At 41.4% G+C, this 24,599-nt stretch overlaps 2 protein-coding genes across 2 annotated transcripts in view; both read left to right on the plus strand.

Annotated features, from left to right (window-relative positions):
* Positions 1-289: 289 nt before the first annotated feature.
* Il1a (interleukin 1 alpha) lies at positions 290-8,103 on the plus strand. Its single transcript, XM_035447011.1, has 6 exons — positions 290-336; positions 1,424-1,472; positions 2,629-2,857; positions 4,584-4,757; positions 5,682-5,800; positions 7,747-8,103. The coding sequence occupies exons 1-6, from the start codon at positions 290-292 to the stop codon at positions 7,933-7,935; spliced, it is 807 nt and encodes a 268-aa protein (XP_035302902.1). The 3' UTR covers positions 7,936-8,103.
* Positions 8,104-9,924: 1,821 nt separating this feature from the next.
* Positions 9,925-24,599, plus strand: part of Ckap2l (cytoskeleton associated protein 2 like) — a 28,156-nt gene continuing 13,481 nt past the window's right edge. Inside the window, exons 1-5 of the mRNA XM_027421832.2 lie at positions 9,925-10,059; positions 10,768-10,834; positions 12,674-12,725; positions 17,074-18,311; positions 21,453-21,669. Coding sequence (XP_027277633.1) covers positions 9,942-10,059; positions 10,768-10,834; positions 12,674-12,725; positions 17,074-18,311; positions 21,453-21,669 — 1,692 coding nt within the window. The 5' untranslated portion in view covers positions 9,925-9,941. The remainder of the gene's footprint in view (positions 10,060-10,767; positions 10,835-12,673; positions 12,726-17,073; positions 18,312-21,452; positions 21,670-24,599) is intronic.

A 24,599-nucleotide genomic window follows, 5' to 3' on the forward strand; every position in this document is an offset into this window, starting at 1 on the left:
CCTATTCACCTTTATTGAATGCCTACTATGTGTGATGGAATGGGCTGGACACAAAGAATACCAAGATAGAGAAAACATTCTAAAACAAATGTACAAGTTAAGAGAGGAGAACAAAGCTTATACAAATAATGTAAGGGCGTATGAAGAAGAATAGAGGAAATTCTGGGCATGTGATAAGTCAGCCACTCATTGTAGTTTCTCAAGAAGAGCGAAGCAGGGTCACTGCCCTTGCAAGCACGGGGTTCAGAGGTGGAGAGCTGACCACCACTGTTCTTTTGTAGAGGTCAAGATGGCCAAAGTTCCGGACTTGTTTGAAGACCTGAAGAACTGTTACAGGTAAGAAACACATTCTACTTTTTGTGATTCAATGACTCCAACTAGGTGTTCAAGTGGCCAGTCAAGTGCCATGTTGTCAGAGGCTCTGTAGATATACACTGGCTCTGAAGTCCAGTCAAGACCAGAGAAGAGCTAGAAGGATAAGACCTCCAACATGCTAAAGTGGTATTTCCCTGAGTGAAATGGGAATTTAGAAAAATATTTTTGAGGTGTACTGACTCCTACATAATCTTAAATTAACATCAACTTAGGCACTTGATAGAGTTTGTATGCTCTATACAGCAGCAGCTATTAATGAACTGTTTGAGAGAAAATTCATTCTTGGGAGAACCTGCTCCCAGTCAAGAGGAGGAAACAGCTCTTGGGCACATGAACTCATACCCACAGTGAAACTTCACCCTGATACAGAAGATAAATGAGCAGAGCTGAAATTCTAGAACATTCTTAACTAACAAGATGTTTTTGTTTGCAATTAATGTTAATGCTAATGAAGCTACAAACTAGTGCTTGAATACTGTTAAATATAGAATCTGTTTTAGTATGTGAAAACAATGTATGACAAAGTGTATCTGAAGTACTTCAAAAGTTTCTCTTTTCTTTTAGCAGCTTCAGCCTTTCCTGAAGTCCAATAAGGCTCTTTGATTTATTAATCATGCCTAATTTTTACAGATAAAGTGCAAAGCTGTTCTAATAATTACTAACTCCAAATTAGTAGACAAATGAGTTACTATGTGTGTAGACATGAATATGCAGAAGTCTTTAGCTTTTCAAAGAGTAGTGTGTGTGTGTGTGTGTGTGTGTGTGTGTGTGTGTGTGTGTGTGTGTGTGTTCGTGTGCCCAAGTTACTGTAAGGCTGACTCTCATCCTGACTGGGATCGAGTTCTCCAAAGAAAGAAGTAACTCTTAAACAGCCACTAAAACCCAGTGCTGTGTTAGAGCATTCAGACTCAATAGTACCTATGTCTAAATCAGTATTCAGGAATGTTGTCTGTATTACCAAAAGCTAATGTGGTCATTAAGATATGATGCCTACGGACCTCAGTGGAATGATGAACAAAAATACAGTCTCCTTATATGTTTTTGACAGTGAAAATGAAGAATACAGTTCTGCCCTTGATCATCTCTCTCTGAGTCAGGTAAGCATATGGTTATCATTCTTATAGATTTGGATTTTCTTTTTACATACTACCAGAAATGCAAAATGAAGGTTGAGTATTATACACTTTTGTTAAAGGTCTAAAATACATTTATTTATTATTAGTGAGATCACTTGCCTCTCTATACTAATAGTTAACTGGCATTCTTCATGCTCATTGACTCTTCCATAACAGAGAAGAAGGGTTATCTGAAGCCCTAAGAACTTCTGGGCCAGGCTCCTTCAAATTGTTAGTTTTGGCATCTTTAGCCAGTTGCTTCAATCCACCTCACCTGGACACCTCTCCTAACATGCTATGTTGACATCATTCTCTGATAGCCCACAGAACTGAGGGAGAGGAAGCTGGCTAAGAGAAAGGGAAAACGTCACACACACTCAGCATGTTATTTTGTGTATCTGTGATACCTGTTTTAAAAGCTGCTTCCAGAAAAATAGACACACCAACGGTATCCATGGGTCCTTGACTGCAAGGCCCCCTAGGGAGATCACCTCCTGCAGATGTTCAAGTCCTTTATATTAAGTGACCTTCTATTTATATAAAATATACATGTATTCTGAAATAACTTTAAATCATATCTAGATGTCTTAAAACTACACCTGCCACACTGTGAATGCTATAGAAACAATTGTTATACTTATGAATCAGTGATTATATTATTTAGGAAGTAATTACAAAAAGATTCACATTTTAGTACAAATGTGATTTAGGTTTAAAAAATATTTTGAACCTTAAGGTTAGTTTAATTTGAGCAGGCAACACAGAGGGCCAAAAGTATTTTTTAAAATATTTTGAGTACTCTGGAATAGATGTCAAACCTTTTGACAGAAGGATCTCACTCACCAGGATCACATGTTAATCTGTTTAATTAAAATTTTTTCTTTTTGAGCCTAAAGGTGGGTGAAAAGACCCCCCCTCAACCCCAGCCTTGGTTTCAGGGAAATCCAAGAATGGAATGGAGCAGAAGGGAAGGAAGGGCAGTGGAGGATGAGAGGGGAGGGAGGGATGAAGCACAGGTTGGTTCCCTACACCCAGAAGGGAGATCCGTCTCACTAAGTCTGTAGGATACAGACCCTACTAAAGAGTCTCATCATGAGGTCATAGGTAAGCGCTCAGGTGCCACTTCCCTTCCTTACAGAAATCCTTCTACGATGCAAGCTGTGGCTCACTTCATGAGAATTGCACAGATAAATTTGTATCTCTGAGAACCTCTGAAACCTCAAAGGTGTCCAACTTCACCTTTGAGGAGAGCCTAGTGATGGTGGCAGCATCATCAGACTCAGGGAAGATTCTGAAGAAGAGACGGCTGGGCTTCAATCAGGCCTTTGCTGAAGATGACCTGGAGACCATAACCCGCAATTTAGAAGGTAAGGGATGAAACATAACAAAAATCCAATTTTTTAGTTTTAAGAAAATGATGATAATGAAGTAGAAAGAAAATAAATCTTGGAACCAAAATAATAGGACATTAGGTCAATAACTATAACAAAGAAAGATTAAATGCTGCTCTTCTCCAGAAGGGAGAGATCAATGGTAACCTGAGTCTAGAACAGTTGTTGAAGGGTTCCTTTCTTGGCTGTATTATAAAGGTCATCCAAAGGTCTTTGGTTGGAGAGAAAGCAGTCACAGTCCATTAGCCCATGACCTCTACTAGGTTCCATCTCCTTAGTCATGATCCTCCGTCTCTCTGGGCTTCAGTTCCCCATACTGTGAATAGAGATGACCAAGTCTTACACCTCACTGGGTTCCTGTAAAGATTAAAGAAGCCAATACCTCAAAACATTTAGACTAGAAGAATGTCTAATGTGAAGTCATCACCCAAGAAATGTCAGCCATTGTGATTACTCCCATTGCCTTTGTAAATGATGCAACACTACTCATTTATTGATGGCTGCACTCTCTGTAGGCTACAAAACAACCTCCTCCTCCTCTCGGTTTACATATGAGGAAATGAGGCTCATATGTGAGAAACCATGCAGCTAATTCGGTCCACTATGACTATGAGAACCCTGAGTTTGTCTTTCATGTCTTTTCTATACATTCCTGCACAGGAAACATAAACCAAGTACTCATTTTAATGTAAAACCTGGAAAACAATACCTCTCCGCCTCGAAAGTTTTAAAATAAAACAAAGTAGAAAAAAGAATATTAACATTCACTCATTTTTGCCACCCAGCTTTTAACCCTACCAACACCAGGGAATGGTTCCTAAAAGACTTCTGTGCATAAGATACACACTGGAGCAAACATGCCCAACATCATCATTGGTATACTACACACAATCTCAGACCCAGCTTTTTCCGTTTACAGACATTTTACAGGCAAATTTTTCAACACTGAAATGGCAATAAACATCTATGTCAGTTTCCATCACCATTCATTTTCTTAGAATAGCATCTTAGAAGTGAAATTAGTCAGAACCTGGAGATTCATGAAGCTACTCAGACATATACTTTCCAGGAAGATGGTAGACCTGTATACTATCTGATATATATATATATATATATATATATATATATATATATATATTATAGATAATGAGGACATAACATTGTGGTATATAATTTTTAACACAATTACTTTTATCTTAGCATAGATTCATCTGAAAAATATAGACTGGGAAGACTGGTAGTCTTCCTTGTCTTTTGGAAACCTGCTAACAGGGCCAGGCATGATAGTTAACACCTTTAATCCCAGTGGGAGGCAGGCAGAGACAGGAGAATCTCTATGAGTTGGAGACTATTCTTTTCTGCAGAGTGAGTTCCAAGCCAGCCAGGGCTCCATATTGAGAGAAAGAAAAGAAAATAGCTAACTAAAATGCAAAATTTTCTCAAGAACTCTTTCAAAAGGTAAAATAAAATTATTGTCTGATGAATTGGTTTACAAAAAAAAAAACAAAATTAAGAAATAACCATAATAAAAACCCTAACTGTAATCAAGCCTTCTGCTGATTGAGTTCAACTCTGGCTGTTCCACGTGGATTGGCTACCCCTACAGTCCCTCTCAGAGCTACATCTGATGCTTGTATTAGCATGTGTACATCATCTATATTTGTAACTAGGCAATAACCTGAACTTGTGGTAATGATCCTAGAGACCATCCAATCAGATTCAGCACCTCAATTCTTCCAGAGCAATGTGAGATACAAACTGATAAGGCGTGTCAAGCAGGACTTCGTCCTGAATGATTCCCTCAATCAAAATATCTACCTGGATGCAGACAAGGTGCATCTCAAAGCAGCTTCATTAACTGACCTGCAACATGAAGGTAAATGGCCACCCTGTCACTCCTCCCCTCCTTGGGTTTCTTTGCTTCTTTCAAACTTTCTGCTTTCAAAACACAAACTTATCTACCTTCTGGGCTTTGCACAATTCTAGAACAGAATGAAGCACCCCCACCCCCACCAAGAATCCCTGGGAAGGACAGACAGACTATCATCCAAATCTTTGCGTTCCACCAGAGAGCACTTTCCTACCTGAGTTCACTACCTGGGACAGAGAGCTTTCTGATGTACCATCTCTTGGGTGCTTATAGACATTCTCAATATGACCTCCCTGTTCTAATTTTAAAGAAGAGAAAACTGAGTGTCACAAATATTTAATGACTTACCCAGAAGCTAACAAGGTGCAATCATTCACTATCTGATAGTAAGCTGACAATCCAACTTAAAACTATCATTCAGTTAGGAAGAGCTTGCTAATATGATGGGAAAGCCAAACAGCCCCTAACTGCAATGGAGTCTGAAGGACGAAATTCAGTGTCTAAAATTTATTGTTGTACAAATCCAGCTTTCGTAATAAACCTGTTTTAGATGCAGAATGCACCATCAATATACAAGATTACTTTTAAAGAGCCACCACAGAAACTTTATAATAAGCAGGCAAGGTTCTTTCTGACTTGAGACACTGTGCACACTTCAGTTACCATGTTCAGTTCAAATACTCAGCTGTTTGTGAGCACTCAAGTTGAAGACCATAGTTTGTACCCTATGACTTTTGCAAATTGTTGTGTATCCTATTTCCTACTTACCACATAGTTCCCCTCACATATTGGCTTAATCTACACATTTTCTACACACACACACACACACACACACACACACACACACACACACACACACCTATCTAAATACCTGTTTTATATTTTTAAAAAATAGTGGATTTACTTTCTTTCTGGCTTTTTCTTTGACAGTAAAATTTGACATGTATGCCTACTCATCGGGAGACTCTAAATATCCTGTTACTCTAAAAATCTCAAATACTCAGCTGTTTGTGAGCGCGCAAGGTGAAGACCAGCCTGTGTTGCTGAAGGTCAGTTGACTTCCATCTTAAACTTGCCCTCATTTACCTCCCTCTGTTTGTAAGCAATCACAGCAAGCAGATGTCCCTCCGAGGATGGCCACAGTCACCACATGCTCACCTTTTCCTCCCTGACTGTATTTGCCTCCCATCTCAGAGCATCCGTTGGTTCTGTTGATCTTTACTGACATCTACCATCTGACTTGAATGGTACTGGGCATTATGAGACCAGGGCAAGCCTCAAAAACAAACTCAAACAAGCCCACTGAGATCAGAAAGGATTAACCACTTGCTAACACAGGTGAAGCCAAAAGCTAAGAGCACAACACTCAAACCTTTGCTTTCTCACTCCAGTGTTCAATTGGTGATACTGTTGTCTCTCATCCCATCTCCATGTTCTCTACAGCCATCCCCCTCAAACACACACACACACACACACACACACACACACACACACACACACACACACACACACTTAGGCATTAGACTTTACCATGGAGAAGAATGTGACTCTCAATCAGTAAATGTATAGTTCAATGCCTCCAATTTCCACCTAAAATGTAGGTGGGCGCCTGTATTTCTCTGTCTGAATCAAATAAAATGAAAGTGTTATCTACTAAGTAGGACAGTCACTTCATTCATGAATTCATTCAACAAGCCATTATTTACCAAGAGCCTTCTCTTTTTCAAGTACAGCATTAAAAGCTATGGAGAATGGCAAGCCAAAATCCCTAACCTTATGGGACATAGTACTCTAGGACACAGACAATAGATAAGTCGAATAGAGAACAACAAGAAAGGAAAATGTTGGTCAGAAAATGCACAAGGTACTAAGAGAGAAAATAGCAGAGTGTTATTTAGAGGGAGAGACAAGAGTGGAGCTCCCAGAGAGACAAGACAGGCTAATAAGAGGTAGGGATGGGCCATCCTTCAGCTATTGGGATCTGTGTGGTTAGTACTTCATGAGCCCACAGGCCACCAGCAAGGGTCAGCACACATTTGATATACAATTTGAAAGCCACTAAAGGGTTTCAGACAGTGCAGGGTGCTGGTATCAGTTACATTTCTTAAATGGACAATATTCTAGAAGGAAAGCTCTAGTGAAAGCTGGGAGCTCAGCTGGGAAGTTCCAGAGAAGTGTGGCAGGAGGATGAGGTGAGCACGTAAAAGGGACCAGACCTTGTATGATCATGTGGAGGCACAACAAGGAACGGGTAAACGCGGGAGATGAGCAAGTCTGGAAGGACAGTGTGATGTTGAAACTCCAAGGAAGATGATCAGGTTATTTACTTATAAAGAGAGTCCCAAAAAGAGTCTTAACAAACACGGAATTTGAAATGTATTTTTCCATGAAGGTTATTGTCAGAGTTTATTCATACTCAGAGGAAGAGGACAGTCTAAAAACGGCTGTGCTCAAAGCTGTCAGCAACTAATCCATTGGGGAAGCATTGTGGGGTTTCAGTTATTTGTGTGTATGGGTATGGTTAACTTTCAGATTTTGGCTGAAACTTAGAGATAAACATCATCTCAATCCTCTACTGTTTCCAGAAAGGTGTGATGTGTATGCTCAGGGGGTCAGAATGTTTAGACATCTTAGAGCCATCAGTGCTCAGATTTGGTGAGAGTACCTGGAGCCAGCATTTAAAACAGGATACACGCACGCAGTGTTTTGCCCCAATTGTCTGGATACAGGGAAACGCTGGTATCATTGACAGTCTGCATGATTCATTTAGATTTCTCTCCTATTAACTAAGGAAATTAAGTCATGAATAGTCTGAACCATACATCGAATAGGCATGAGATAAATGTTGAGTGAACAAATGGAGAAGCCTGGCTCATATCTGAGTCAGGCTTCCAGAGTGCTGCTTCTCATGAAGGCCAGATACCAGAAGGTGACACTTCAGTGTTTTTCCAACACCTTCTTGGGCACTAACAGAATTCTGTTTTGCTTATCACAGGAGATACCTGAGACACCGAAAGTCATCACAGGGAGTGAGACCGACCTCATTTTCTTCTGGAAAGCAGTCAACTCAAAGAACTACTTCTCATCAGCTGCCTACCCAGAGCTCTTTATTGCCACAAAAGAACAAAGCGAGGTGCACCTGGCAAGGGGACTGCCCTCCATGACAGACTTCCAGATCGCATAAGAGCAGCCTTATCTCTGGGGTCCACTTACTTGAGAAGTGCTAACAATCTGTATGTACCATGTACAGGAAGGTTCTTCACCCTGAGTCACTTGCAAGGCATGTGCTGAGCCTTTGTAATTCTAAATGAATGTTTACCCTCTTCGTGAGAGAAGAGCAAAGCCTAAAGGAATCAACCCCAACATATAATGTTATTTGTTATTTAAAGAGCACCCTATACTTTGCACAGTACTAATCACTTTAATTATTATTCTTCATGACATTCTTAGGAGGAACAGAGCTGTAGTGATCAAAAAGACTCTACCCATATTACAGATGGGTTAACTACAGCATAAGAAAACTAAAAAGTACACTCAACGGCAGTTGGAAAGAGAATCCACAAATCCACTATGTCAATCAAACTGTGTACCTTCTGCTTCCAAATTGCTGACTGAGTAGGATAAAGCTATAAGAACTTAATTCTACCATTTTTAAAAGGAAGAGGACAATAGTTACATCTTTCCTACCTCAGCGGGTTTTATTCCAATGAGAGCATTTGGATGAAATCCTCCTCATGAAGACAGAATGTTGAATGCTATTTTTAAGTTATTTTATATATGTATTTATAAATATATTTATGATAATTATATTATTTATGGCACATCCTTAAATCCTCTGAGCTTGACCAGTGTCCTCAGCAGCAGGGCATTCTAGGTGGAGTCAGTCAGACGTAGCTACTTCATAGCACCATGTTGTAGACGTTATGCTTTCTCCACAGCCATGAAGCTCTCCACATTCTCTTACTTGGGAATCCTGTAATTATGGCCATGGATCTGTATTGTTTACTTTGTTCATTTAAGATGATAATTGGGCCACTCTTTCACCCTTCTATCCCTGAAATTGTCTGGGTATTCTTACATCATCAACCTCACCTGTAATTAAATCCAACAATCCAAAGATGGAAAGATCTTAACTGTGACTACCACATCACTGTTACTTGAAGTTTCCTTTCTAGAATGCAATCAGTGTTTGCTCTGGGTTCTAAATTTGTTCTCAAACCACAGTGTCACATGAGTATCGACAATAATAATCAATGCATTGTTGTTGATCATAATTAAATAAAACAAGTTTGAGCTGACATATATTTATTTGTTATCTTTTTTGCTTGGGTTTTACAATAGATGGTTGGTTGTTGTCAGACTTCCTTTGGACCGCCAGCTCCCAAATAGTGACATGAGACTTATTATGAAAGCTTGGCCTTAGCTTAGGCTTCTTCCCAATTAGATCATATAACTTAACTTGTTTATATTAATCTACATTCTGCCACGTGGCTCCTTACCTCTCCTCAATACTGTACATCCAACTTTACCCTGTCTCGATGGTAAATTCCACCTCACTTCTCAGAGTTCCAATCTCTTCCTAGAAGAGTGCCTATCCTCTCCTGCCTACCTATTGGCCATTTAGCTTTTACTAAACCAATCAGGCTGGGAAGTGGTGGTGCGCGCCTTTAATCCCAACACTTGGGAGACAGAGGCAGGTAGATCTCTGTGAGTTTGAGACCAGCCTGGTCTACAGAGTGAGTTCCAGGACAGCCTCCAAAGCAACACAGAGAAACCCTGTCTGAAAAAAACAAAAATAAATAAATAAATAAAATTTAAAAAGAAAGAAGAAAAGAAAACAATAACTACTACGGACTACTTTCATTTGGCATGCTATTATTTGCGGCCAACGCCAGCCTAGTTGACACAGAGCATTGCTTCTCCCTGTCTGTCTGTCTGTCACAGCTGTCCTTATCTGGCTGCAAAAAGATCTATTCTTTGCGCGCCTGCCTGTCAGCTGTAGCGTCACCCACCGGCTCCAGCCCAGCGACACAGCCACGGAAGTGACCCGGCCACTGGGCCGACCTTCTCGGAGATTGTCCTCCAATCGCAGAGCCTCGAGGAGGCCCCGGGGCCAACCGTAAGGCGCCTATTTCCTGTTATCCCGCCCTCTCTGCCTTCCGGTTGGCGAATTTCAAAGTCGCGGAACCAATGGGAGCGTCTGGACGCGCCCGGGTTCTCGTTCCAGAACAGGGCGCTCCTTTTGAAGGCAGAAACTGTCAAGGTAGCGTCATGGTGGGACCGGGCCCCGCTGCCAGCGCAGCCGCGGGTAAGTGTGGTCGCCAGCCTCCCGCCGAAGCTGCCGGGCTGCCCCCTGCCTGCTTCAGGCTGCCCCGGGCTCAGATAGGTTCGGGACGCTGGACCCGGGTCACAGGGCGACGAGCGATGGCCGCGTGTGGACACCCAGGCAGCTGGTTATGGCCGGAACTTTGACCTGAGTCAGGAGGCCGGTTCTGCCTCAGTCCGAGTCCCTGCACCTCTGCAAGTCGACTGATAAAATGTGCACTGTCTGGAGGTTGATTGATTAAATGTGGGCTGGGGTTAAGGTGTTGTGAGCCCTGATATCTGTGACAGGCCTGGAGCCCCACCCCCGTGTCGCCTTCAAGATGCATACGGTGTCCCCTGTTTGTTGTTCTGTACACCGTCCTAGGTGCTACTTGCTCAAGGGTTAAAAAATCTTGCTTTCAAAACCTGGCTTTGCTGCCTATTAGTGGGTAAATTTAAGCATGTCATTTACCCTCCCAAACAGCAAAATACCTTACAGGATTATTGTGTTATTGTCAACAGCTTAGTAAAGAGCTTGGCATCAAGCTGATACCGTTGGTGTTTATATTAATTTGAAAGCAAGCATAGCAGGACTGGTGACTTTATCAAAGCCCAAATAGCTACAGGAAGGTATCATATTTTAGGACTATAAAGGGACTGGTTAAAATCTCAAGTTAAATTTCTGTTGTTTGTTCATGTCCACATTTTGCAGAAGAACGGTGGAGAAAGCTCCAGGAGTACCTGGCAGCCAAGGGAAAGCTGAAGGACCCGAATGCCAAGTGAGTTTACCTCCCTATAGTTTTGTTTTGTTGCTCTGGTTGCTAATAGCAACACAGTACCACCCTTTTGTTTCTGGTCTGTTTAACCTGCATGGTGATCCTATAATAATAAAAGGAGTATTTCAGTCCAGGCATGATTTAAAAAAAAAAAAAAAAAAAAAAAAAAAAAAACTGAGCCAGAGGGTGGTGGCTCACAACTTTAATCCCAGCAGATGGGAGGCAGTGGCAGGTGGATCTCAGTGAGTTCAAGACCTTGAACTCACTGGTGTACAAAGTGAGTTCTAGGACAGAAACCTGGGTAGTGGCTTGTCTGTTGGCAGAGATGTAAGTAAGCTTTGTTCTTTCCTAATAGCAGAGGAAGAAAGGATCTACAGTATTATCTACCACACTGGAAGCTTTTCTGGTTCCTTCTTTTTTCTGGGAAAATTGGTTCCCAGCAAAGCAGTTTTTGATCAGAGAAAACTAGTTCTGGTGTTTGCTTACTAAAGCAAGAGCGTTGGTTACATTCAGTCCACAATAGTGGTGCAGCAACATCCTCCAACTTGGTGATGCCCTCCTGGCATATATTTGAGGTGGACAGAACATAACCCCTTTACCCTTTCCTCTTGTTGGCACTGTACCATTTTGTCCTATTATTTCTCTGTCTTGCTTAACGCAGGTGTATTTTCCTCTATTTGGGTGGCTCAGGTGTTGGGTATCTGCTCTATCACTCGTCCCCTTTTCCTTTAAGACAGGATCTCCCACTGTCTGAAGTTCACTCTGCTGTGATCCTCTCATCTCTACCGCTTGTGTCTAGGGTTACAGGCACACTCACCATGCCTGATTTTTATATTGCTGCTGGAGATCTGAACTAAGGTCCCTATGAGCATAGCAAATGCTCTCACTCCTGAGCCATCTTCCTTGGCCTGTCACATGCACTGTCTACCACTGACATACATTCCCCAGGTCTGCCAATCACTCAACGCAGAAAGATACAGAATTTACTAAGGCCATCCCTGCCCCCCATGGCTTATGCTCATCAGTCTCTCCTCGTCTTGGGTTTCGGTCCATGGAATTTGAGTCCTCCTCAGTTCTGCTCTGTTCTGTCTTTGGTTTGCTGGCCAGACTTCTACATCCTGTTGCATCCTGAATCCGAAGATGTTCCAGTCCCTCACATGAAATGCTCTAATGTTTATTTGTAACCTATGCATGTCCTTTTATAGACTTGAAATCATCTGCAAGTTACTTATGGTTCCCAGTACAATGGAAATGCCATGGAAATAGTTTGCTTTAGAGAATAATAAGGAGGGAAAGTCAACATGTTCGGTATGAATGCAGTTTTGTTTTTCACATTTTTTTAAATCAAAAGTTAGTGAAAATCATAAATGTGGAACCCATGATGTGGAGACTTGATTATTTACAAACCCCTCTCCCCTCTGAAAAACACCAAAGATATATAGAGCAAGGGAGTTTTTTAATGAAGCAGTTGACCATCTTCTTTCTCATGTCCAGCCCTCAATATTCAAGAACTGAGACTCACATAAGACTGTAACTATGAAGAGGCCACATAGATTTCATTAATTTATTAGAAGGCTACATTTGTACATAGGATAACCTTTCAAAATAAAGTCACAAAAGAAATTGGTAAGAGCGGTTGGTTGTGGTCCTTGGGGAGGAGAATACAGGGCCAAGGAAGGGAGAGTAAGAATACATCTTATTAAATAATAATGTTGATTTATTTTACCTTTTGCAGAAATTCTATTGTTTAAAATCCTAATCATAATGTTTTAACCACTGTTCTTTCCTAGCTTTCCTGATTCTTCTATACCAAGAATTAATTTTATTTTTCATCTTTCATAGGCCTTATCTAAAAACCAAGTATAACTGCCCCAAACAACCATCTTCCAAACATGTAAGTAAACAGCCCTATGAGAAGGTTGCTTGTGTGATTTAACATCTAACCAGAATCCTTTAGGATAAAATAAAGTACTGGACCAAGAAGCCTGAGTCAAAATATCTTGTGAAACTTAAGGACATAGGATATCCATCTGTCTTAGTTAGGGTTTCTATTCCTGTGAAGAGACACTATGACCATAGCAACTCTTATAAAGGAACAACATTTAATTGGGTGGCTTACATTTTCAGAGGTTAAGTCCATTACCATCATGGTGCCACATGGCATGCTTGCAGACATGGTGCTGGAGAAGGAGCTGAGAGTCCTACATGTTAACTTGCAGGCAACAGGAAGTGGCCTGAGACACTGGTCGTGGTTTGACCACGTGTCAAACCCACCTCCACAGTGACACACTACCTCCAACTAGGCCACACCTACTAATAGTGCCACTCTCTTTGGGGGTCATTTTCTTTCAAACCATCACACTGTCCTAGAAAACATTGATATGACTGTTAATGTTACTGTTGTGCCCATTTATATATGATTATATATGAGATTCAAAGACATAGCCTGACCTAATTATACACCCAGTAAGAGTCAACTCCTATTTCATTCTGGTAATAAATTATATTGAATACATGGGCTACTTAAAGAATATACTGAGTTTTTAGGAATTATTCTGGGAGTGTATAAAACCACTAAAAGATATGCATTAATGTGTTTTCCAGCCCTATCTTGACCCCTGTTTGATGTATCATTGTTTTTAAGTGCCACTAAGGGTCCTCAAAATCAGGTGTAATCCCATCTTTACATCTCCTAGCATAGTCTGGCACAGTGCCTTTTCTAGTCAACTTTGAATAAATCTCTCTTGATTCAAGCCTTTCCTATATCCTCTGTGAGTTCTCCCATTTCAAATGCCCAGGGTGAGTGATAGTAAATTTAGCTTAAAGCAACATTCCTTCTTGTACATGCATTGTTTTTGTTTTTCACCTTGATCTGTCAGTTCTGAGATGGTTTAAAGGAATCAAGAGTCAGAAACAGGAGTTCTAACCCTAACCCAGCTTCCAGCTCCCTCTCTGTGCCTAGCCTTGGACAGCTCGCTTTCTCTACCAGATGACGGAGTTGAATTTATCTCTAAAATCTCTCTCTCGGTTCTAATGTCCTGAGTATAGTTTTCTCTCTCACCAGGGGGCTTGAAAATGAGTGACCAGTTCTACAACTTGTAATACTTTAGTCAGGTCTGATCAATCTAAAGTTAAAATCTGAAAAATGTCCAAAAGAAACATTTGAAACATTTGAAAGTCACGTATCTTAAGAAGATCTAGTATCCAGGACATATGACTCTTACAGTTCAAACAATTAAAAGACAAATGACTCAATTTTGAAATGAGCAGAGTCTGAGTAGGCATTTCTCAAAGATGTTGAGGATAAGAAGAAATGTTCAGTATCATTAACCATCAGGAAAATGCAACTCAAAATGCCAATGAGGGGCAGGCCTGGTAGGACTGGCTGATAATCCCAGATCCGAGGACGCTAAAAGCAGGAGGTTTGAAAATTCAAGGACAGACTGAGCAATTTAGTAAGACCCTGCCTCAAAATAAAAAGTAAAAATAAGTTTGGAGATACAGATCAGAAAAAAAAAAGAAAAAAGAAAGAAAGAAAGAAAGAAAGAAAGAAAGAAAGAAAAAAGAAAAAAAAAAAGCCTACCTGGTGTGCTTCAGCCTCTTGGTTCAATCCCCAGTAAAACCTGCACACATTCATGCCCCCAAAACAACAATAGCAAACAAGCAAAAACAGTGAGGTTCTACATCATACTTACTAGAATAGCTACATTAAAAAAGACAGATAGTGTTGGGGGATGTGGAAAAACTGGAATCTTCATACATTGTAGATACAAACATAACCCAATGTAACTATTTTAGAGAAAGCTTTTACAGTTTCCTAAAACGTAAGCATAGATTTACTGAATAACTCTGGAATTCTGTAGATAAACTGAAAATATATGCTCACACAAAAACTATACACAAATATTCATAGTAACAGTGTTTATAAACCCCCAAATGGGGAAGCAACCCAAACAGTCATTAACTAGTGAATGAATGTGTATAGCCACACAATGTAATATTATTCAACCCTAAGCAAGTAATGGAGGGCATATTTGGAAACAAGGTTTAGGAGAACCACCTATACTTCATGCTCATTTTTTTTTTCCTTAGAGCATAAAACTTCTCTAAAAAGAAGCTTGTTACAATAATTCTTTATGCCAAGTCACCTGAACCCTGCTGCCACAGGAGCACCCAAAATAACACTCAGAGTCTTATATTATTTACAATGCTGTTGGCCAATGACTAGGATTTCTTATCTGCTATCTCAGTCTTAATTATCAACTATAGTCATAAATAAGACTTATCTTATGGAGGATATCAGTGGAATGCATCACATGGTGGCTCGAGAGCAGAGAGCAGGAGGAAGGGGAAGAGGACGATTTCCTCTTGTTCCTGCTTATATTCTGAGTCTGCCTGCTATGTCACTTCCTGCCTGGATCTCTTTTTACTACATTTCCCAGAATCCTCCTTGACTCCTACTCCTGCCTAACTTGCTTCCCTATTGGCCAAACAGTGCTTTATTCATCAACCAATAAGATAAACATACACAGAAGGACATTCCCCAACAGAAGCTTTTTATGTTGTTTTGTTTTGTTGTTTTTTTAACATGGCTGGAGGAATAGCTCAGTTGGTGGATTGCCTGCTCAGCATGCATGAAACTCTGAGTTTGACTCCAGCATCAATAAACTAGGTGTGATAGCACATGCCTGTAATCCTAGCACTCTGGAGGAGGTGGGAGAATTAATAGTGTAAGCTCATTCTTGACTACATACTAAGTTCAAGGGTAGCCTAGACTCTTTCAGAACAAAAGTAGTAAAGTGCTGATACGTAGTACAACATGAGTGAATCTTGAAACTTATTTGAGGAGGTAAACAAAGAAAGCCAGACACATCCACACAACACACATGCACAAAACATTCAATGAATCCACCTGTTTAACAGCTCCATCTGCATAGGAATAGTGGGAAAATAGCTGTCAGTGCTGAGACTGTGGAAAGAGGGAGATGGAGAATGACTACTAAGAAACCTTTCTAGGGTGATGGAAATGCTCTGGCATTCTGTGGGAGTGGGTGTGCAACCTTGTAAACATTCTAAAACCCACTGAACTTTAGGCTTTGAAATACTAAATGTTATGGCATGTTAATTAAATCTCAAATTTGTTTAATGTATAAGAAATGTAAGTCATAAAAACACGTTTGAGCGACGGGTGGTGGTGGCACATGCCTTTAATCCCAGCACTTGGGAAGCAGTGGCAGGCAGATCTCTGTGAGTTCGAGGCTAGCCTGGTCTAGAGATAGTTCCAGGACAACAGCCAGAGCTGTTCCACAGGGAAATCCTGTCTCAAAAAACCAAAAAAACAAAACAAGATAAATAATGACATGGAGACTTCTTACTATTTGTGAAAGCTCAGCCTATAAGCTTAGGCTTGTTCCTAAGTAGCCCTTATAACTTAAACTAACCCATTTATATTAATCTATGTTCTATCACTTGGCGTTACTTCTTTTCTACCTCCCACCTCCTGTTTCCTCTCCATTTCTCCTGCCTTCTCCTGTGTGCCTAGATTGCCCCTCTTCTTCCTTTTTCTCCCTGGAAATCCCACCTATACCTCCTGCCTAGCTATTGGCCGTTCAGCTTTCTATTATACCAATCACAGCAATACAAAGTGTACAAATACCCTACAACACTACCCTACCACAAATTATTGTGTTACAATTTGATGGCATATCTGTCCAGGCAGGTTAGGTGTATTCTTTATTGGAACATAATAGGCATTTAAAAATACTGATTGATGTAGAAAAATTCTTTTTTGAAACAGTTTTTTCTTGTTGTTACTGGTTTGTTTTTTTAATTTACTGAATCTCTACCTGATTCTGTGAAGTTAAAAAGACTCTGGCTTACTTCTAATAGAAACTCAAATTACAAGAGTCACCTATATACCAAGGTAAGCCTTTATATTCCAGATTCATCTTTCTTAAATAATATCCTAAGATTGTTTTCTAGCATGCGCTTGAGGTTATTTTCATCATTTTAAAAAGTGAGCTATTAGCTGGGCGTGGTGGCGCATACTTTTAATCCCAGCATTTGGGAGACAGAGGCAGATGGATCTCTGTAAGTTCGAGGACAGCCTGGTCTGCAGAGTGAGTTCCAGAACTACACAGTGAAGCCCTGTCTCGAAAACCAAAAAGATTAATTAATTGATTAATGATTAATATAAAAATAAAAGGTGAGTTTCTAAAATATATTTTTCTTTGTGTTTTCAGACTTCTGGACCCAAAAACGATGTTTCCAGTCATGTTGTTTTGCCTGTCAAAACTACAAGGTCTATCAACATTAAACCCCAGACTAAACCAGCCAATAACACAAGGTCCCAGAAGCCAGAGCTGGAGCTACCAAAACTTCCAGGCAAAGGGCTCACTTCAAGATGTTTTTCTTCTAACTCAGACTGTAAACAGTCCAGCCAGAGTCAGCAGCAGCACAGAGCTGCATCGTCCACTATTGGACTGTCAAAAAAGCCCAGGAGGTCCCCTGGTACCCAGAAATTGGAATCCAAAAAGCAGCAGCAAGCACATCAAGGAAATGCTGAGGGCACCCACCCTGTGGCTGGGACCCATGTCAGAAACCAATCTTTGAAGGGTTTCCTAGACGAGGTCAACAAAGAGAATGTGCGCCAAACCTTGCTAGAACCTGGGAAGCCGGTTCCTGACTTACATCCCATAAGTAAGCCAAACACTGGCTCCTATAACCAAACCCAGAAAAGTCTGGCTCCTAAACAAATCTTGAGCAAAAGCTCAGTTAACCGTACTGTTCTGAAAGACAGAGCTAACAAACAGTTTGTTAGAAACACACAAATCAGCACTCAAGCAGTGAAGTCGCAGCACCTCTCTACAGATGCAGATTTTGCACGACCCAGAGAAAAACCCCGGCAAACAATTCTCTCTCAATTCACACCCGCCCATAATAAGACTCTGACATCAAAGAAATCAGTGGTCAAGGACACACAGGACGTAAAGGTTAACAGGATTAAATATGGAAGACCAAATGAAACTACGGTACAGTCACACCCTACCACTGAACAGAAAGTAAAACTTACTAAATCTGGTTCCCACCCCAGCTTGCTTCATGGAGGACAGAACAACAGACGTCCAGCCATCAAGCAGAATCAAAAGACTGTGCAGCCTTGTCTTGACCCCCGGACATCACGCATTCTGCACAACTCAAGAGCTGTAAGCCAGAGGCCTAATTTGACAGCTGGCAAGGTTATTCTAAGCACCCCTAGCATAAGAGCAAATAAAATCCAGAACAATAAAAACGGTAACATCTTCCAACCAAAAGCACAGACTCTGGACTTCAAGTTCAAAAAGGTTCTTCCCCAGAGCCAGTTTCTGAACAAGACTGCTCCCAAAATTCAAGCTGGCACAGCAACCACAAGTAGGAATGGAGCCCCAAGTGCTAGCCAGACTCATCCACGTGTTAAAAAGACAGAAGTAGAGGATCGGAGGTACTTTGCTTTAATTCCAAGACACTGCAACTTAAGATTTCTAGGCAAACTGATAATGGTTGGGGTTGGGACTTGTAGCTCAGTGATAAAGCACTTACCTAGCAGGTGTGAGGCCCTAAATTCAAGCCCCAGCGCCACCAACAGACTGACACATTTTTATATGTGCATATACACTTAGTTGAGAAATAGCTCCTACGTGGTAGCTAGCTAGAGCCTGAAAAGATAGGAAGCTATAATAAATATTAACACCTAACAAAACTAGTGATCCAAAATGTTTTATAAACCATTCTCTGTAATTGTCTACAACGTTGTTTTGTAAAAATGGAAGTAGAGCAGAAGAGAGTAGGAGCTGCTGATATAGATTAGTCACCCAGGAAGTGTCCTACAGAGAGCAACAGAGCAGGACGGGCTCACAGGAGCCACCGCAGTAAGTTCACACAGCTAGGAAGGAAGCCATCAGTGACTAAGTTTGGCAGTTAGCAGAGAACGAATGGAAGCTTCTATGAGCATGAGTAGGCCAGGCTGAGGAAGGTAAGCTGAACCAGGAGCCCTGGTCAGATGCGGCATGCAAGTGTTAGAAATTGGGGTCCCAGGTTTTTGGGGCTCGGTGTTGTACATGGTACTTGAGGTGAGCCAAAGGATTTTATCCTCTTTCTGCCCAAGACCAGTCACAGTCCCCGAATGCAAATGAGCCTCCTTAGAGTGCACTTGTGTATGCCTGGGTGGAATAGAACATAGACTCCTGACAGGAGTGAAAGAGAATGTAAAATTAGATGGTGGCTAAAAGTTGCCATGCAGTGGGAGCAGGAAACAGGATTTGGTCTGGGAACAGAGCCTTCTGCCTTCTTACAAAGAAAGTTACTTAATGTTTGGTGGTGTGGTTGAGAGGCCGATTAAATAGGAGGTTGGGGGAAGTGCTTCCATCCATCGGTCACGTCTCTGGTGAGCAAAGACTGCTGAAACTGAGCATGGTGAGTGACAGGTTGGCGTCTGCTCTGGAACTCCCAGCCCGGGTCACGTCTTTGCCATATTGACAGTGTGTGACATGTTGGAAGTGTCTGGTTACAGAAGGAATAGATTCTGTGGAAAGGATTAGAACCATCCACTCTCGATGTGTGTTCCCCCATGGTTTGCATTGTGCCAGGCTCAGGTGGGGAAGGAAGACCACCACTCCCTCTACCCTTAGAGAGCTTATAGTCTGAAGTATATATGGGACATTTAGAGACGCTAAGCATAGCACTGAAGTCCGAGCAGTACGGGAAATTGTCTTCATTATGATTAGGAGACTATGGAGATAGGAAGAATGCTAGGGACTTGTGGAAACAAGTATGTGTCCACTTTGTTATTATGGAAGATTGTAATATTGCTTATCTTCTCGATAGAGTCAAAGGAAAATGGCAGTTAATAACTTTCATTTATAATAATAATAGATTATTGAATTTTGAAAAAGACAAAGCCGTAGAGACAAAAAGCAGATCAGTGGTTCTCAGGGACTGGAGACTCAAGGTAAGCTTGGCTCTCTGAAGAGATTTGGGCCTGTATTATATCTTGATTGTAAGTACAGTCAAGTGGTCTTGTGTATTTACACCCACAGAATCACACACTTCAAAAAAGTGGGTTTCACTGTACTGTCATTGAAATCTTGTGTGTGCCAGGCACTGTGCTAGGCACTGGACATCCAGTTCTGTCTTCAAAGAGTTTGTGTCCTAGTGGAGGAGACAGAATATGAACACGCTGATTAAATAAAACAAGATAAATTGCAAACCATTACTCTTCAAGTAAGGATCATTTGAACAAAGTACGGAAGATGCAAACCTTGAGGCAGAGGTGAGCCTGGATCAGGAAACTGAAAGGAGCCAGAGCTCCTTGCGGGTAGTGAGGAATGGGCTGTGGTGTGGAGTTGGAAAGGGTGGCAGGACAGTCATAGAAAACATGGCTAATTTTATTTCAAGAGCAATGGGAAATTGGTGCAGTGTACTTTGTATTCTCCTGATGGGTATTATGGGCAGAGAGTGACAAGGGTTAGAGCAGCTGCTTCACATTTCAGACAGAAGGTGACATGTGTGGCTTGGCATGGTGGTCATGTGGACAGAGCCAATACTGAATCTGCACAGTGACGTGTCAGACATAGTGAAAAGCAACTACTCACAGATGTCTCCTGAGGTCAGGGCCTACTGTTTATCAAAATAAGGAGAATTAGGAAGGGATTTGGAGGTAAATATCAAGAGCTTTGTTTGGCACCATATTGAGCTGAAATGCCTGCCAAACAATAAATAAAAGGTCCAAATGAGGCAGTGTGTTTAACATGGTTTGGGCTCCATGGAGTGATCTGAAATCTAAAATGGGCATTTTCTGGTCATTGATACACAATTGTGATTAACAAAGCTAGAGGGCCTACGTCTAAACACTTGGTGTACACATCCACTCGCTGCCCTCCAAAATAATAGTCTATTTGCTTAGAAGTAGGGGTGGAGAGAGTATTATAAGTAGTGGTAGAAAGCCAGCATTGGGACTGGGCACTGTCAGAGACCAATTACTTAAGGAGAAGACAACCTAGGATTAGTGATTAACGAAGAAAGGGACTTGTGTGTGGTCAGAACACTAAGGGACTGGAGTGAAGTAGGTTGCTATGAGCAACAAGATGCTTTTGAAGACAGAATGCAGGTTTGGTTGGTCTGGGTGGCCAGAAGCTTCGGGTGGAGTGCTGAGGCGTCTTAAGGGCAGGTGACATCCAAGACAGCACATGAGGAAATGAAGACTTAGAGAAAAATAATGAAACGTAATCAGAAGTCAGGTATTTAAAAACTAAAGTGCCAGTCAGTCCTCTGTAATCCTACCAGTTCTAAGTGGTGTAGTCAGCCCCGCGTGGCATTGCTCATTGTAGACTGTTATTCATTCTGTCCTCCTGACCTTGTCTACAGTGGAAGGTTTAGTAATATCCAGTCTCTGCCAGTCAGTCCTTTGTAATCCTACCAGTTCTAAGTGGTGTTGCCCATTGTAGATTGTTCTTCACTCTGTCCTCCTGAACTTGTCTACGGTAAAACGTTTAGTTATACCCAGTCTCTGCTTGTCATCGTTTTAGAAACAGACAGGTTAAGAAGGAAAGAGGGAAAGAACTAACCGTCTCCCATCACATTACAGGAAACAGCTGGAAGAATGGCAGAAATCTAAAGGCAAAAGCTATAAGCGCCCTCCCATGAAATTGAAAGCGAAAAGAAAAATCATAGAGGAGATGAACATTTCATTCTGGAAGAGCATTGAAAGAGAAGAAGAAGAACAGGAAGAGAAGAAAGCTCAGTTGGAGCTGTCCAGTAAAATTAACAACACTCTGACGGAGTGTCTGAGGCTCACTGAAGAGGTGAGTAGCAAGACAAAACTGTCCAACTCTGACCTGCACCCCATCCTGCTGCTTAAAAATTTCTCCTAGAGCAGAGGAAATAGCCTTAACCTCGGCAGAAATCAAGCCACTCTTCCAAATATAGAAGAATAGTGACAGTAGCAGCAGTAATACTGATGAATGCACCTGATTGGCAGCTCAGAGATGGTAGGAAACTAACCTAAGCCATTTGGCTCCAAAGGGAGCTTTCTCCATGTGGCTGGGTCCAAAGAGTATACAACATTTGGATTGAAATCTAAGTCAACATGCAATGCTTTTTTCAACTTGGAATTTCCTAAATAGTTTTAGTTGGGGGCTGGCTTAAGATTTATTTTTATTTTATGTATGTGGGTGCTTTACATGCAATAGCTGCATCCCATGCATGCAGTGTCCATAGAGGCCAGGAGAGGGCATCAAATCCACTGGAACTGGAATCACAAATGATTGCCAGCCACCATATGGATGCTGGGAACCCAACCCTGATCCTCCAGAAGAGCAGCTAGTGCTGTTAACCACTGAGCCATCTCTCCAGCACCCCTAAGTACTTTTGGTAGCCAAAAATAGTATCTGAATTGTGTGTTGGAGTCTACAGATGAGGATAAAGTGGGTGATAGACAAAGGGTCAGAGACTTAAGCAACTGCCTTAATGAGAATTCATTAATAAAAACTGATATGCTTAGCCTCTTGATAGAGAGTAAAAGAGTAAAAGTCAGTGTGTTCTGGTGGTGTTAGACTTGGGGGAACAGCAGGGGGACCATTGTTTTAATATTTCTCACTGCAGTAAACATTAGCTATTTCTCCTTTATGGAATTAGAATTCAGAGGTCTGTTTGTTTACTTGATTTGCTCTCTTATTTTCATTAAAAAAAATACATGGATGATTCTTTTGTGTGTGGGATGGGGTAGGTACACTTATGTACACATTCATGTGAATGCCATAGGGCAGCCTCATTGTCGTTCCTCAGGCACTGTCTTCCCTGTTTTGAGGGTAGGAATTTGGTTTGGTTTGGGTTGGTTTGGTTTGGTTTGATTTGGTTTGGTTTGGTTTGGTTTGGTTTGGTTTGGTTTGGTTTGGTTTGGTTTGGTTTGGTTGTAGAACTCCACAGTAGGCCAGGCTGGAGGCTGACTGGCTAGTGAGCCCCAGGGATCTGCTTGTCTCCGCCTCTCTGGTGCCGGGATTGCAAGCACGCACTACCAGTCCTAGCCTTTGGTACATTTCTGGCTGTTGGGCAATGTGCAGCACAACACTTACCGACTGAACCCCGCAGCTCCCGCGTCCCCAGCTGTAAATGAGGGTAAGAGAGTCCACAAGAGCCCAAAGTAAAGGGATATCAAATATTTATCCGGAAACACTCACAAATAACAATAAGGTAAAGAGCCACCCTGGGGGTTCTGAAAGTTGCAATTAGATCTGTAACCACCACACAAGAGGCTCAGAGAGACAGAGCCCTCCTCTTCCTTATAAGAGCTCACATCTGCACACAGAAGCCACGTCCCTAAGGCCGATACCGCAAATCTATTGGCAGAATGAATTCCCACACACGTTTTTGTTTGTTTGTTTGAGGCAGGATTTTCCTGTGTAACCTGGCTGTCCTGGAACTCACTCTGTAGACCAGGCTGGCTTTGAACTGAGAGATCTACTTGTCTCTGTCTCTGCCTCTGCCGAGTGCTGGGATTAAAGGCCTGCGGCCTATCTTGTACCTTCTTTTTTTTTTTTTTTTTGAGAGTACCTTTTTAATATTAAAATAATTTCAAAATTATAGATGAGTGGCCAGATTAGTGGTCACCAACCACTGCAGGCTGCCCTCCAGCTTTCCATATGTGCGTACACTATAGCTGCATCACAAAGTGAGGCATCGCTTTGTTTTGCAAGTTGCCACCGTGTTACTTCAGATTTTATACATGTTTTCCTAGTCTCAATCAAATAAATTGGATATTTTCCCTTTTTTTCTACACTCTGACAATAGTTTGTACATCTTTTCACATAACTGTTTTATGATTCTTAGACTGACTGTATAGAAAGAATTTGTGCCCCCCTTTTTTTTTTTTTAATCACTTGTTGCACTTGGGAGGCTAAGGCAGGAATATCACAGATTCAAGGCTAGACTTGAATGAAATAGGAATTCATAGCCAGCCTCAAATACATAAGGAGTCCTATCAAAAAGCTAAAGGGTGAGGCTGGGGCGAGGGCCGGGAGAGGAAGTAGATGTGCTGAAGATTTCTCTGATCTATTTAAAGGTTGCAAAAATCTTTTGGACTCCAGTAATTGTTTTTTATCATTTGTCAGTATTTATACTTATCCTGTCAATTGTTATTCTTACCTTCTAGTTAAAAGCTTAGACAGTTTAATCAATCTTAGTTCCTTATAAATATGGTAAATGCTATAAATTTGCCTCCTAACTTTTACTTTCTAATATCTGTCATATTTAATGCTCTTTTCATCCAAGGTCATATTACAAAAACAGAATGCCTTTCTACAGTACACCACCTTAAAGAAATCCTCATGTGTTCTATCCGGAATTTTCCTGAACTCTGTCTGGTTTTGGATTTTATAGAGACTTCATTACAAATGCATCATTGATTACCTTGGCCTACATTAGGCCATTAGTGATCAGCTTGCGCTTCAGTCCTATCCCCAGAGGCTGAAGCCCCCACCCCTGTGACTCTGTTTGCCTCCTGTCCTAGGAGCAGCCACCATCCTGAGGCTACCTAGGAACTGCCAGTCATCGATTAATTCATTAGCATGCAAAAGACTTTGGAAGAGTCCAAGGATTTTAGGAGTTACATGCCAGAAAATGGAGGAAGACTCCGTATGTAATCACAGTTTCACACTAGAAGAGGTGAAGTTGGGAGAAAATAGGACTCCAGCTTTCACTAGGTTGTACCACTCAACAATGGCTAGTATTTTAAGGA

This window comes from Cricetulus griseus, chromosome 6 (genome assembly GCF_003668045.3).
Source record: "Cricetulus griseus strain 17A/GY chromosome 6, alternate assembly CriGri-PICRH-1.0, whole genome shotgun sequence".
Classification (NCBI taxonomy): Eukaryota; Metazoa; Chordata; class Mammalia; order Rodentia; family Cricetidae; genus Cricetulus; species Cricetulus griseus.

What these genes read in the sequence shown, in the direction of transcription:
- Il1a (XM_035447011.1), top strand. Translation starts at nt 290, where the DNA reads ATGGCCAAAGTTCCGGACTTGTTTGAAGACCTGAAGAACTGTTACAG. An exon ending in GACCTGAAGAACTGTTACAG is followed by an intron (nt 337 to 1,423) that starts GTAAGAAACACA and finishes TGTTTTTGACAG; the next exon opens with TGAAAATGAAGAATACAGTT. An exon ending in ACCAGCCTGTGTTGCTGAAG is followed by an intron (nt 5,801 to 7,746) that starts GTCAGTTGACTT and finishes TGCTTATCACAG; the next exon opens with GAGATACCTGAGACACCGAA.